The sequence below is a fragment of the Microcaecilia unicolor genome, chromosome 10 (assembly GCF_901765095.1).
Source record: "Microcaecilia unicolor chromosome 10, aMicUni1.1, whole genome shotgun sequence".
Taxonomy (NCBI): Eukaryota; Metazoa; Chordata; class Amphibia; order Gymnophiona; family Siphonopidae; genus Microcaecilia; species Microcaecilia unicolor.
Genome location: NC_044040.1, coordinates 79,736,062 through 79,752,391, shown reverse-complemented (window position 1 = coordinate 79,752,391; position 16,330 = coordinate 79,736,062). Strand labels below are relative to the sequence as shown.

Below are 16,330 nucleotides of genomic sequence, written 5' to 3'. Positions count from 1 at the left end.
CCAGGCAATCTGGAATGCTCTACAGGCTTTCAGAGATCAGTTGTCTCATCAAATTGTACTCATTCAAACAGACAATCAAGGTTGAAGTATTATACCAACAAGCGGGGGGGGGGGGGGGGGGGGGGGGGCATGAGATCATGCCCTCTGTGTCAGGTGGCCATCCGGATTGGCAATGGGCTTGCCAGCATGGCATGTTCCTTTAAGCCACTTATCTGGTGGGAAAAAACAATACTCTGGGCAACAGACTTAGCAGGGTAATGCAGCCACACGAGTGGTCTCTCAGTATGGGCATAACCTGCAAGATCTTCTGAGCGAGGGGCAACCCCTCGGTGGATCTTTTTGCCACTCAGATCAACCACAAGGCACCTCAGTTTTGTTCCAAGCCTCAAAGCCCCCTATCAAATCTCTACCAGTGTCATGGGATCTCAATGTCATTCTCACCCTGCTGATGAAAGCTCCTTTTGAGTTACTGAATTCCTGCCATCTGAAGTACTTGACCTGGAAGGTCGTTTTCTTGGTGGCTGTTACTTCAGCTCGTAGAGTCAATGAGATTCAGGCCTTAGTGGTGGATGCACCTTACACTAAGTTTCATCACAACAGAGTAGTCCTCTGCACTCACCCTAAGTTCCTGCCGAAAGTGGTGTCGGAGTTCCATCTGAACCAGTCAATTGTCTTGCCAACACTCTTTCCCTGACCTCATGCCCATCCTGGCAAAAGTAGTTTGTACACTTTGGATTACAAGAGAGCACTGGCCTACTACATGGAGCGGACCAGGCCCCACAGACAGTCTGCCCATTTTGTTTCTTTTGATCCCAACAGGATGGGGGGGGGGGGGGGTCACCATTGGGAAACGCACCATTTCTTATTGGCTGCATTTCCTTCAATTATGCCCAGGCTGGGCTGGCTCTAGAGGGTATTGTCATGGCTCATAATGTCAGAGCCATGGCTGTGTCAGTAGCCCACTTGAGGTCAGCCTCTATTGAAGAAATTTGCAAGGCTGCTATGTGGTCTTCAGTCCACACATTCACATCACACTACCCGACGCATCATCAGATAAGGGCGGACAGTGTTGGAGAATCTGTTTGGGGTCTACAATCCAACTCCACCCTCCTAGGCTCGTTATATTCTGTTCCAGGCTGCACTCTCATTCAGACTGTATATACTTTCAGGTTAATCTACATTATGTCCTCACTCTTGTGAGGCCCAATTGTTTTTGGTGAGCCAGGATGCTAGGGATTCCCCACTTGTGAGAATTAATAAGCCTGCTTGTCCTCGGAGAAAGCTAAGGTACTTACCTGTAGCAGGTGTTCTCCAATGATAGCAGGCTTTATATTCTCACAGTTCCCCCCCCCCCCCCCCCACCAATCTCCCCTTGGAGTTGTCTCCTCTATTATTTTTACTTTAGTTTTGCTGTAGTATTAAACTGAGGAGACTGCGTTCACACGACAGGCGAGAAGGCACATGCACATGGGTGGTGGAGCGTGTCTCGTGCTCCACAAAACTCTACTTATACTTGTTATAAGTCCCAGACCGGGTGATGTGGGTGGGCATCACCCACTTTTTTGAACATAAAGCCTTCTGTCCTCGGAAACACCTGCTACAGGTAAGTACCTTAGCTATATCAAATCTTAGAATAAACATATAAGTGTTAGGGCAGATACACACCAGGTGGTTAGGACTCTAACTGCCACTCTATTCAGGGTACTCCTCTCAATAGCGTGGTTTTCTTTTGAGCAGAAATGCTCTATACTTTGATTCTATCCTCTTGTTAAATATGGATCTTCTGTGTTTATCCCATACCCTTTTGAATTCTATCATCGTTTTTGTCCCTACTACCTCTCCTAGGAGGGTATTCAAACCATCTACCACCCCTTTCTCTTGATATTGCATTTAAAATTTTCCTCCTTTAGGCTTTATTTCTTATCCTCTAGCTGTACTGTTCTCATGTCTTTGGAAAAAGTTCAAATATTTAAACATATGTTTCTCTCTTCTGTCCCTCCTCTACTCTAGGGTATACATATTCAGGTTCTTAAAAGAACTCATACCATTTTGGTTGCTTTTCTCTGAACTGCTTCAAGTCTTTATATCCTCTATGAGATACAGCCTCCAAATTGAATACAGTACTCTAAATGAGGCCTCACCAATGGCCAGTTAGAAAGGAATAATCCCCTTCTCCTTTCTGCTAGTTATACCCCTCTTTATACAGCTTACTATCTTTCACCACCCTGAGATTCTTAGACACTGTCACTCTGAGGTTTCTCATCTGGTCTTTGCACATCAACCTCTCACACCGTACTGTATATAATTCTTAGGATTTTTACACCCCAAATGAATCTCTCTGCATTAAATCCTAATTTCACCACTTTGAGATTCTTAGACACTATCACTCTGAGGTTTCTCATCTGTTGTTTGCACATCAGCCTCTCACACTCTACTGTTTATAGCTCCTTAGGATTTCTACACCCCAAGTGAATCTCTCTGCATTAAATCCTAGATCAGCAGATGCCATTTCAAGCCATGCATTGCTAAACTTCTTCCTTAGAGACAAAACCCATCACAGCAAAGGACTGGCAAATTCAAACTATGACATCCTCGCGGCCCCGTCTCCCACTGCTCACTCTTTAAGATAAAATAAACATAGTAAAAACATAAATACACAATAGGCTTTGAAAACCAATGGAGATGAACAGGCAAGTGACATCCCCCCTCCCCCACATTGGTTTTAAATGACTATTCTCCTATATTAATAAAGCTTTACAGTTATTTTAGTGTGCTCTACTGTCTAAAGGGATGCACTATTTGCAAATTGTGTGCACTACTTTTCAATGGTGCACACTATTTGCAAACAGTACATGGTCTTCGCTCTTTGCATATAATACACACTATAAATAACAGAGAAAATGCAATACAATTTTGTTGCTTTGTTTTTTTAACTGTTGTTTCCATTAGAAAACAACATGGGAAATTGAATTTCAAATGATTATACATTCCTTGAGATCAGCTAAATACACAGATCTTCCCACCTTACAACTTGTAAGAAAATTCTGTGGCAACATACATCTGCATCTTGGTGAGATTGAAACAAAATGTGAAACTTGCAACTATAAGCATTTTAATGAAAAGAATAATAAAAGTATGTTCCACAGATCTGCAAAGTACTTTGAAATTATAGGGAGAATTCATCAAGCAGCATTAGGGCTTTCATGTGGGTGATAGGGCCTTGACACACGCTAAATGCTAAGAAGCCCATAGGTATAAAAATAGGCTTCTTAGCATTTAATAAGCGCTAATTTCCTTAACATGCATTAAAGCCCTAACCTGTGCAAAGGCTCTAATGCTGGTTGATGAATTCCCCCCTATATTGCAAAAATCTCCTCCAAGGAGCAAAAAAGCTTAGAAAACGTTTAAGGGATAGCAGTAATGTTGATCAGTAAGATACATATAGGAATCCTTTTAACTAAGGTGCACTAATGAATTTAGTGTACGCTAAATGATGATATCCATTGTAGTCCTATGGGCGTCTTTTCATTTAGTGCACACTAAACCTATTAGTGCACTTTAGTAAAAGACTCCCATAAAGAACTATTTTCCATTTACCCAAGTAAATAGTAAATTACTTAGATAATTTGACTATGTGGAAATTGCCCTTATCCAATCTGGCTATATATATATATATATATATATATATATATATATATATATATATATATATATATATATATAAGTTGGGGCTTTATAGCAAGCATATCTGTAACTGCACTGAGGGGGAGGTATTCCCCAAGGTATATTTTTAGGGTGAATTTGGAAAGAAAAACAAGCAGATTAGGTTTTGAAATCTGTGTATGTTGTTTTGAGCAAATATGTGCTTAAAGAAAAAGCCAGTGTAAAGTGTGTTGATTCTTTCTACCCATGGTAAATTTTCAAAAACAAACTATGTATATAGTTTCTGCAAGACACAAAACACATCTTGGAATCCCTGTGGATAGAAATTCCATGTGTAAAGGGGAAAAAGATAGTGTTAGCAGTGTACTACCATCTACCTGGCCAGGATGGACAGATGCAAGAATGTTATCAGAAATTAGGCTAACAAACTGTTCCCCCCCCCCCCCCCAATTAGGCTACCAAACTGCTGCGGCATGACAATGCCAACACAGCCCATTCACTTTGAATGGGCTATGTCGCATTACTGCACTATCCTGGAAGCCCAGACCACATATATTCCATGTATTAAATAAGGAGGAAGGAAGGCCAAATGATAGTCGACATGATTAAAATATGAGGTGAAGGAAGCTATTAAAACTAAAAGAAAATCTTTCAGAAAATGGAAGAAGGATCTAACTACAAATAATAGGAAATAGCATAAGGAATGGCATGTCAAATGCAAAGCGCTAAGGAAGGCAAAGAGAGACTTTGAAAAGAACACTGCACTGGAGGCAAAAACACATAGTGGAGAGGTTAAATAAATTCTTTGCTTCAGTCTTCGAGGAAGATGTGAGGAAGATACCAGTACCAGACATGGCACTTAGTGCTAATGAATCAGAGAAACTGAAACAAATCTCTGTAAACCTGGAAGATGTAATGGGGCAATTTGATAAACTGAAGAGTAGCAAATTGCCTGGACCAGATGGTATACATCCCAGAGTACTGACAGAATTGCAAAATGAACTTGCAGAGCTATTGCTAGTAATGTGTAATTTATCTTTAAAATCCAGAATGATACCAGAAGATTGGGGGGGTGGCCAATGTAACACCAATTTTCAAAAAGGGTCCAGAGGTGATCCAGGAAATTATAGACAGGTGAGCCTGACGTAGATGCCAGGCAAAATGGTAGAGACTATTATAAAGAACAAAATTACAGAGCATATACATAAGCATGGGTTAACGAGACAAAGCCAACATGGATTTAGTCAAGGGAAATCTTGCTTCACCAATCTACTACATTTCTTTGAAGGGATGAATAAATGTGGATAAAGGTGAGCCAGTCAATATTGTGTATCTGGATTTTCAAAAGGCATTTGACAAAGCTGTACACCGCCTTGGGTGAATCTCTTCATAAAGGTGTTAATAAATCCCAATAAATAAATAAAGATCCTCATTGAAAGACTCCTGAGGAAATTAGAAAGTTATGGGATAGGATGTAATGTCCTAATGTGAATTAACAACTGGTTATAAGATAGAAAACAGAGAGTAGGGTTAAATAGCCAGTATTCTCAACGGAGAAGGGTAGATAGTGGGGTTCCCCAGGGGTCTGTGCTGGGACTATTGGTTTTTAACATATTTTTAAATGATCTAGAGATGGGAATAACTAGTGAGGTAATTAAATCTGCTGATGACACAAAGTTATTGAAAGTTGTAAAAATCACGAGATTGCGAAAAATTGCAAGAGAACCTTACAAGACGGGGCATCCAAATGGCAGATGACATTTAATATGAGCAAGTGCAAAGTGATGAATGAGAAAAGAGGAATCCAAACTATAGCTACCTGATGCAAGGTTCCGCCCAGGAAAAAGATCTAGGTGTCATCATTGACGATACATTGAAACCCTCTGCTCAGTATGCAGCGGCGGCTAAGAAAGCAAATGGAAAGCTCTACTATTACTACTTACCATTCCTATAGTGCTACTAGACGTATGCAGCATTGTATACATGAAGAGATTTCTATAGCGCTACTAGACGTACGCAACACTGTACACATGAAGAGACTGTCCTTGCTCGACAGAGCTTACAATCTAATCAGGACAGACAAACAGGACAAATTATTAGTAAAGGACTGGAAAACAAAAATGAGAATGTTATAATGCCTTTGTATTGTTCCATGGTGGACTGCACCTCGAATACTGTGTGCAATTCTGGTCACTGCATCTCAAAAAAGAGATAGTGGAATTGGAAAAGGTACAGAGAAAGGTGATAAAAATGATAAAGTGGATGGGACAGCTTCCTTATGAAGAAAGGCTAAAGCGGCTAGGACTCTTCAGCTTGGAGAAGGGAAGACTGAGGGGAGATATGACAGATGTCTATAAAATACTGAGTGGAGTGGAATGGGTAGATGTGAACCACTTGTTTACTCTTTCCAAAAATACTAGGACTAGGTGGCACACAATGAAGCTACTAAGTGGTAAATTTAAAACAAACCAGAGAAAATATGTCTTCATTCAGCACGTAACTAAACTCTGGAATTCAATGCCAGAGAATGTGATAAAAGCAGTTAGCTTAGAAGGGTTTACAAAAGGTATGGCTAATTTCCTGAAAGAAAAGTCCATACACTGATGAACTTGGGAAAATTTACTGCTTATTTCTAGGATAAACAGCATAAAATCTTTTTTACTCTTTTGGGATCTTGCCAGATACTTGTGACATGGATTGGCCACTGTTGGAAACAGAAAACTGGGCTTGATGGACGTTAGTATTGTCCCGGTATGGCAATGCTTATGTTCTAATGAAGGTCCAGGAGTGTTTTACATCTAGACAGGCTGTTTGAAAATTTCCCCAAGTATTTTGCACTTGCTTTATCTGTAGGCAGAAGAAATGAGATAGAAGCACACATGCAGATTTGAAAAGTAGTTCAAAGCCGTGTACAATAATGAAAAAGTCAAAGAAACATAATCATAAAGAGGAAAGAGAACTACAATATTGGATAGCGCAATTCAAGCAAGCACACAACAGTTCAGAGAGACTAGACAAGCTCCTAAGAGGTAAGAGAGAGGGAGGGGAGAACAAAACGTTAAAAGTACTCGTATTTACCAAGTTTTTTTAATTGTTATCATATTAGCACTCTTTGTCTCTAATGGAATGGTTTTAATGTTTTTTCTAAAAATATGATTCATATTTGATTGTTTTTCTACTTGGTTAGTTTTATTACCATGTATTCTCTATGTTTATTTATGTATATTTTATCTCAATGTATTTTTTACACTCCTGAGGCAGGCGTGACCAGAACTGAAACACAGCACTGTGTTGAGTCCACCAGTTTTGAGTTCACAGGTTGTTATTCAGGAATAAATTCTGTGAATGACACCTTGTGTTTTTGGAAGTGTCATTCCTTCATACCTTTGATTATCCTATTTAATTACTTACCGTTTTCTGGCTGAGTTTTCTTAAGCGAATCTATGAGAGTGCTGACTGCTTTTAAAACAAATATGATTTCTGTTACTCGTTGCCTAAAAAAAGAAAATAAAACATTCCATAACTACAATGGCATACCTTAAAACTTCAGATACCATGTTTTATTGGTTACAGCCAAATGGTATAATTTAGAGCAACAATCTTGAGTTTTGTTTATCTATTCCAAACTGTGAATTGTAAATGATAAAACAATTTTTTTTCTCCTTTATTTGTTCTTGTTATTTCTGTGCAAAAAATAAATGCGCTACAGTTTCTACAAAAAAACATTTTATGGAGTAAATGAAGAAAACAGCCCTCCAAAAGATTATACCTCCCAGAGTTGCTATAAAGGAATACTGCTCACCTGTAGTATATGTTTCCCATAGACAGCAGGACTGATAAAGCACACATGTGGAGTGGTATCCTCCAATGGCACCAAGATGGAACTGCACTCTCTGAGCCCTGAACTTAGTGTAAAGTTCTTAGCATTCAGTGGTCTCCTCAGCAACTCAGTTAGTTCTAAAGTTCAAAACATTCAAGCAATTCTTGGGGAGGTGGAATGGACTGTGTACTTTGTCAGTCTTATTGCAGGTAAGCAACATTGCTTCTCCCTTCAACAAGCAGCACTGAAGCAGGCACACCAGTGGGCAACTCCCAAGCTTACAGCTGCTCAGTTTGATATTGTCTTAGAGGTCATTTTACTAAGCTGTGGTAAGTGCTAGTGGGCACTTACCACAGCTTAAAATGGCTTACTGCAGGATGCACTCTAAAAAATAATTTTATCAGAGGAGGCTTGTCTGGGAGGCGGAGAGTGGGCATTTCTGTGCTAATCAGTTAGTGAAGCTACATTACTGCATGCTAGTTGATTAGTGCAGGATTAGGGCATGAGCCCTTACCACTTACAAAATAGGTGTCAGCAAATGCTCACATGCTAGCCTTTCTTAATGGCCATTCACTAACGGCAAAATTAGCGCATGGCCATTAATTGAAAAAATGGAAAATCTGCCATTTTCTGGCCGTGGTAAAAAAATGGCTTTAAACCGCGGGAAAGGCCCACTTAAGGGTGTGCTAAGGCCACTTTCTACTGCAGCTTAGTAAAAATACCTCTTAGTCTTTAGAGTGGCTGTATAATCTATTGTGAGAGTTGCTAGTTGATAAGGCCAGAATAGCCAGTACTCTTGACTAAAGGCAATGCCATGTGCTGAGGTACAGTCCAAACAATAATGTGCAGTAATGGGATGAATAGATGACTAGTAGCTGCTCTGTAAATGGTATTCAGCAAAGCAGAGTTGAAGAGGGCCACTATTGCTGCAGTAGCTTTAATTTGATGAGACTTGACCTTGCAGCTGAGAGGAACATCTGCTTTTTGTTTTTTTGTAGCAGAGCTGAATACATGAAGCCATCTAGTTTGCTAAAGTCCTTTTTGCAATTGGTATACCAGACCTATTTGGATTGAAGACAAAATGTTGAATAGATTTCTTTTAATGAGTCATTTTTTTTTCAAGTAGCAAGAGAGAGAGCACATTTACAATCTAGAGAAGTGGCTCTCAACCTTTCTTGTGTTGTAACACACCTGATAGACAATGTTTATGTTTGTGACACAGTGGCCCTTATTTTAGAAGTTCTATTTATGTTTTGGCTGTCTGAAAAATGGCATTTAGACATCCATATTGCACAGATATCCAAATTCCAATTTTAGAAAGCCAGGATATGGCTGTCAAAACAGCAGTACATCCACATGGCAAGGGGGCATGATCTGGCTTGTTTTGGGCAGAACTAGGGAAAGGCCAAAATATAGATGTTCAAATCAATTTCAGAAGGGGAAAGGACATCTATGCCCAAAAAGATGGACATCCGTACGTAGACCTGGTGCTTGGCATGCCCAGATTACAGAAAGGTGTTCTGATTGAGTTTTCCACTGAAGGAGTAAGGGAAGTCACAATGGGTATTTTTCTGTCCTTGCAAGCCTCACAATTAAAAGAAAGAAAATTAGAAACAGCTGCAGTGAGATTTGAACTGGCAATCCTCAAGTTCTCTGCCCTGGTTCTCAACCACCTCTCTAATCATTATGCTAACTCTCCACATGGATGTCTACATATCAATTTTATAATATGGACATTCCTATGAAGTGACAAAGTCATCCATGACCCTTGTTTTCCCCATTCATAGTTTGGAAGTTTCAGTTTGTAAAATGGATGTTTATGCTAGTCGTAGCTAGCGCGTGGGGGTCCACTGATCAAGCATTTTAGAACAGGCTATATGTGGCAGATGCTATTCTAAAATACATGAGAAATGGATGTCCATATGCAATTTACTGACTTGTACATCCTTAAGGCCTTGTTTACTAAGCCGCGCTGTAAGCGTGCTAACTTTTTAGCACGCGCTAACGATAGAGACACCCATTGTATTCCTATGGGTGTCTCTAGCGTTAGTGCACGCTAAACATTTTGCGCGCCTACAGCGTGGCTTAGTAAACAAGGCCTTAAGGATGTACAAGGCCTTAAGGATGTAAACAGGGCCCTTAATCTGAACTGGATGTCATTTCTAAAATCTGCCTCACTGAATACTAAAATTCATAGCTGAACAAAAAAATTCCGAAATATTTCATTGTTATTAAAAATGATGCAAGAGAAATATAAAATATTCTTAAATAGAACTTTGCTTTATAAACTGCTGTTAAAATTGAAGTTAATACATTTTATTTTTTCTCAAAGAAGTTTTAAACTTCACTTACTTTATCAATGACGAATCTGGGACGGATTGAGTGGTAAGCAAATTTACAGTAAAACTTAGGGCCAGATGCACTAAACTTAACGAGCCATTAACAAGCAAGTGGTAAACCGTGGCACTAAAGGCTTCTCCGAGCCATTTTCCAAAGACCTGTGCCGCCCGAAAGACGCCGCGCCGCTCACCCCCTCCACGGCCTGCTGCAGGAAGGCTCCAATGTGGCTCGATCCCAGCAGGAGAGTGCAGTTGAGGACGTCCATCCAAAAAGACATCCATTTTGGACGTCCTCCCCCCCCCCCCCCCCCCCCCCCCGCAATAATAAAACGGCCTTTTTGGACGTCCTTCACTCGCTGAGAGACCTGGAAGTCTCTGAACCAATCACAGCGCGTTTAGCTCAGGTCAAAGGATGTCCAAAAATGCCGTTGCCAGAAAATGTAGTGACAGCAGCTGGTCTTAAGGAATTTAAAGGGGGTTTGGACAGATTTCTGAGGGAAAAGTCCATAGAACATTATTACATTTTTTTTTTTTTTTTGGGGGGGGGGGGGGGGTGCCAGGTTCTTGAAGCCTGGATTGGCCACTGTCGGAGACAGGATGCTGGGCTTGATGGACCCTTGGTCTTTTCCCAGTATGGCGGTGCTTATGTACTTATGAATGTATGACATGAACATGGGAGTCTAGCATTAGGGGGTGGCAACAGCTCATTCTAAAAGGGGTCCCAAGCCTCTTTTTGATCAAGGTCAGAACCCAAGCATTAGACATACTCAGAATAAATGTCAAAGTTCTAGATCTTTTTATTGCATTTTGGGAATGGTCAAAATCCCAACTTCAGCAACATCAAGAATCTCTTTTTTATTTTTAGAAAATAATAAAGAAGCTACTGACAAAAAATAGCATTGAATACACGACTGAAGACAAAGTTTACAGAAGAATTTTGTTTTGCGTGAATTCAGCAGGTGGATAAAACAAAACTGAGGAGTTCTTGAAAGATATTACCTCACTTGTGTGCCTTACTCAGTTCTGTTTGTCGATGGAAAAAATATGTATCACAACAACAAATAATCCAGTAGTCTTCAAGATTAAGATGACAAAATAAATAAATAAATAAATAAATAAAGCTTTTCAAAGTGAACACTAATATGTATTGTTTCCATTTTGACTGAAATGAGAGAACAGAGTGTACAAGTGCATTATACTTCCTGTTGGGACTTACTTTTATGTAAAGGTTTGGTAATCTATAGAACAGATCAATAAATCTAAAATGGTTATTATTTATACTGCAAAAATACATTGTTCGTACCGTGGAAGAGGACATTTGCCACTTAGTCTTTCATCTTCTATGTAACGATTTAATACATCCTGGGCTCTCTTCAAAAGCACAGAGAGTGCCATACGGGAGATGAAGCCTTCCTGAGGAGTTGTGACTTTATTACTGAATGAAAACTGAAGTAGTGTTTCAAAGCACATTTTAGAGAATTCTTCTCTCATTCGAATGTCAATTTCTGCTTCTGTGAAAGTAAAACATAAGTATTTCAGAGAGAAGCAAATGTTTTAACCTTAAATAGGGCACAATATAGAAGGGCTTTACATCATGCCTGAGTAGTTCAAGGCAAGGTACAGGGGCCAATGTAATAAGCCATTCATTAGAACTGTGCACTGAGCTTGCCATGAAAAACATTTTACTCCTGATGCACTGAACTAAAAAGCTAAATGGGCACACATGTGTAAGCTGCAATTTTAGAAAAGCCACTACTTATATGTGTATATCCACAGCATGTACAGATTTCAGAGGCACATGATGTAGGTGGGCTTTAAAAATATGTGTACTGCCCATTTTACAAAGGGAATACATGTGTCATTTTAGAAAATGTTCTTATTGGCATTTAGCACTTCCTATAAATAACGCATAAATGTGAGGAAACTGACCTCTTGGACCTGGGGCTTTGAGGACTGAGTTTCCATTTCTAGGTCATATCACATGCACATGTTAAAAAGCAGCTGTCCCAATATATATCCCTGGGCCACTCCACTATGCACCTTCCTGTTACTGGGATGTCTATAACCAGGGACACAGATATTTAAAGAGGGAGTGTTCGGGAGTGGTTTGAGAGTGCCCCAAACACAGATATGTACTTCTCAGTTTACAATGGGAAGACATGCTTCAATTAAAAAAAAATCCACATCAATTTTTGTGTATCCAGAAACCAGCAAGTGTCAGCTCCCACTTACGAACTAGGGTCTCAAGCACGGGGCAGACGGATGAAGAAATGTTTACAGAGATTAGGAAAGCTGGCAAATTGGGCAACGCTATAATAATGGGTGATTTCAATTACCCTGATATTGACTGGATAAATGTTATATCAGGGAGTGCCAGGGAGATAAAATTTCTACATGTAATAAATGACTGCTTCTTGGAACAACTGGTCCAGAAACTGAAAGGAGCCATTTTGGATCTGGTCCTTGGTGGCATGGAGGGCATAGTGCGAGAGATGGTGGTGTTGGGTCCCCTGGGAAACAGTAATCATAACATGATCAAGTTTGAGCTACTATCTGGGATAAGTCCGCAAATGAAATCTACTGTAGCTGCATTTAATTTTCAAAAGGGCGACTATAATAAAATGAGAAAAATGGTTAAAAAGAAACTAAAAGGATCGGCTGCTAAGGTTAGGACACTAAGTCAGGCATGGGCATTATTCAAAAAAGCCATTTTGGAAGCCCAGTCCAGATGCATTCCATGTATTTGCAAAGGTGGAAAGAAGAGAAAATGACAGCCGGTATAGTTAAAACGTGAAGTAAAAGAGGATATTACATACAAAAGACTGTCCTTCAAAGAATGGAAAAAGGACCCAAATGAAGAAAATAAGAAGCAACATAAGCACTGGCAAGTCAGATGCAAAACATTAATAAAGTAGGCTAAAAAAAAGAATATGAAGAGAAACTTGCCGCAGAGGCTAAAACTCACAGTAACAAAGTTTTCAGGTACATCAGAAGCAGAAAGCCTATGAGGGAATCTGTAGGACCGTTAGATCATGAAGGAGCAAAAGGGGCACTCAGGGAGAAGGCCATAGCAGAGAAACTCAATGAATTATTTGCTTCTGTCTTTACGGAAGAAGATATAAGAGATCTGCCTGTTCTGGAAATGGTTTTCAAGGGTGATGATGTGGAGGAACTGAAAGAAATCTCAGTGAACCTGGAAGATGTACTGAGCCAAACTGACAAATTAAAGAGTAGTAAATCACCCGGATGGATGGCATGCATACAAGGGCACTCAAAGAACTCAAACACGAAATTGCTGATCTGCTGTTAGTAATATGTGACCTGTCGTTAAAATCTACTACTACTACTACTACTAACTAACTAACATTTCTAAAGCGCTACTAGGGTTACGCAGCGCTGTACAATTTAAACATAGAAGGACAGTCCCTGCTCAAAGAGCTTACAATCTAAAAGACAAGAGAACAATCTAAAGACAAATGTACAATCTAGAGGACGAGTTAATCTGATAGGGTGGATAGATTGGGGCATTCTATATTTCTCAAGCGGTTAGGCGCCGAAGGCAGCATTGAAGAGGTGAGTTTTAAGCAGAGATTTGAAGATGGGTAGGGAGGGGGCAAGGCGTATGGGTAAAGGAAGATTGTTCCAGGCATAGGGTGAGGCAAGGCAGAATGAGCGGAGCCTGGAGTTGGCAGTGGTGGAGAAGGGTACTGAGAGAAGGGCTTTCTCCTGTGAGCGGAGGTTACGGGCGGGAACATAGGGGGAGATGAGGGTGGAGAGGTAGTGAGGAGCCGCAGACTGAGTGCATTTGTAGGTAAGGAGGAGGAGCTTGAATTGTATGCGATATCTGATCGGAAGCCAATGAAGTGATTTGAGGAGAGGGGTGATATGAGTATATCGGTTCTGGCGGAATATAAGACGTGCAGCAGCGTTCTGAACGGAATGAAGGGGGGATAGATGGCTGAGTGGGAGGCCGGTGAGGAGTAAGTTGCAGTAATCAAGGCGAGAGGTAATGAGAGCGTGGACGAGAGTTCTGGTGGTGTGCTCAGAGAGGAAAGGGCGAATTTTGCTGATGTTGAAGAGGAAGAAGCGACAGGTCTTGGCAGTCTGTTGGATATGCGCAGCGAAGGAGAGGGAGGAGTCGAAGATGACTCCGAGGTTGCGGGCAGATGGGACGGGGAGGATGAGGGTGTTATCAACTGAGATAGAGAGTGGAGGAAGAGGAGAGGTGGGTTTAGGAGGAAAGACGAGGAGCTCGGTCTTGGACATGTTCAGCTTCAGGTGGCGGTTGGACATCCATGCCGCAATGTCGGATAAACAGGCCGATACCTTGGCCTGGGTCGCCGCGGTGATGTCAGGTGTGGAGAGGTATAGCTGGGTGTCATCAGCATAAAGATGATACTGAAAACCATGAGACGAGATCAGCGAGCCCAGGGAAGAGGTGTAGATTGAGAAGAGAAGGGGTCCAAGGACAGATCCCTGGGGAACTCCAACAGATAGTCCATAATCGTCCATAGTACCTGAAGATTGGAAGGTGGCCAATGTGGAAACTTTTATAAAGAATAAAATTACGGAACACATAAACAAACATGGTTTAATGGGACAGAGTCAGCATGAGTTCGGCCAAGGGAAGTCTTGCCTACCAATCTGTTTCATTTCTTTGAAGGTGTGAATAAACATGTGGATAAAGGTGAGCTGGTTGATGTAGTGTAACTAGATTTTCAGAAAGCTTTTCATAAAGTGCCTCATGAGAGACTTGTGAGAAAATTTACTAGTCATGGGATAGGAGGCAAGGTTCCAGTGTGGATTAGGAATTGGTTATAGGATAGAAAACAGAGGGTTGGGTTAAATGGTTATTTCTCTCAATCCATGAGGGTGAACAGTGGAATGTTGCAGGGATCTATATTGGGACCGGTGCTATTTAATATATTTATAAATGATCTGGAAATTGGAACGACGAGTGAGGTGATTAAATTTTCAGATGATACAAAACTATTCAAGGTTGTTAAAACACGAGCGGACTGTAAAATATTGTGCTTAGGAAATTGTAAGACTGAGCATCCAAATGGCAGATGAAATTTAATGTGGAGAAATGCAAGGTGATGCAAATTGAAAAAAATAATCTGAAACATAGCTACCTAAGACTAGGGTCCACTTTCGGGGTCAGAACTCAAGAAAAAGATCTAGGTGTCGTTGTAGATAATATGCTGAAATCTTCTGCTCAGTGTGCAGCGGCGGCCAAAAAAACGAAACAGGATGCTAGGAATTATTAGGAAAGGGATGGTGAATAAGACTGAAAATACTATAATGCCTTTGTATTGCGCCATGGTGTGACCGCACCTTGAGTATTGCATTCAGTTCTGGTCGCTGTATCTCAAAAAAGATACAGCAGAATTACAAAAGGCTCAAAGAAGAGCGACCAAAATGATAAAGGGGATGGAACGCCTCTCGTATGAGGAAAGGCTAAGGAGGTTAGGGCTCTTCTACTTTGAAAGAGACGATTGAGGGGAGATATGATTGAGGTCTACAAAATCCTGAGTGGTGTAGAACGAGTAGAAGTAAATTGATTTTTTACTTGTTCCTAAAGTACAAAGACTAGGGAACATTCAAGGTAGTTACATGGAAATACTTCAAAAACAAATAGGAGGAAATATTTTTTCACTCAACGAATAGTTAAACTCTGGAACTCTTTGCCAGATGATGTAGTAACAGCGGTTAGCGTATCTGGGTTTAAAAAGAGTTTGACAAATTCCTGGAGGAAAAGTCCATAGTCTGCTATTGAGATAGACATGGGGCAGCAACTGCTTGCCCCGGGATTGGTAGCATGGAATGTTGCTGCTAATTGGATTTCTGCCAGGTACTTGTGACCTGGCTTGGCGACTATTTGGATATTGGGCTAGATAGACCATTGGTCTGATTCAGTATGGCTACTCTTATGTTTTTATGTTCTTATGTTCTCAGATGCAAAAGTTGACATCAAACTCCACTTCTGGGCTTCCCCCAACAAAACTTCACCCACCCTTCTCCACCTATCCCTAGACCCTCTGACAGCACACCAGAACCTACCTCCCCATTTTTCTAAACTCCCTTGGGCTCTCATTTGCCGTGTGAGAATCAGTAGTGCAGATTTGTAAAAGAAGCTCTATGTGCTTTTACAGGACCTAAGCAGCAACTAAATGTGCCTTTATAGAATAGTTTATACAAGGACCCCCAGTAGCAACTAAAGCGAATGCTACATACCTGTAGAAGGTATTCTCCGAGGACAGCAGGCTGATTGTTCTCACTGATGGGTGACGTCCACGGCAGCCCCTCCAATCGGAACACTTTCTAGCAAAGTCCTTTGCTAGTCCTCGCTCGCCGATGCGCACCGCGCATGCGCGGCTGTCTTCCCGCCCGAACCGGCTCGTGCCGGCCAGTCTCATATGTAGCAAGACAAAAACAAGGGAAGACACAACTCCAAAAGGGGAGGCGGGCGGGTTTGTGAGAACAATCAGCCTGCTGTCCTCGGAGA

General features: G+C 41.0%; 1 protein-coding gene across 1 annotated transcript in view; it reads right to left on the bottom strand.

Annotated features, from left to right (window-relative positions):
- The window catches only part of MON2 (MON2 homolog, regulator of endosome-to-Golgi trafficking), a 461,654-nt gene that overhangs the window by 7,829 nt on the left and 437,495 nt on the right, over positions 1-16,330 (bottom strand). The window contains 2 exon segments of the mRNA XM_030215834.1: positions 7,075-7,157; positions 11,126-11,333. Coding sequence (XP_030071694.1) covers positions 7,075-7,157; positions 11,126-11,333 — 291 coding nt within the window.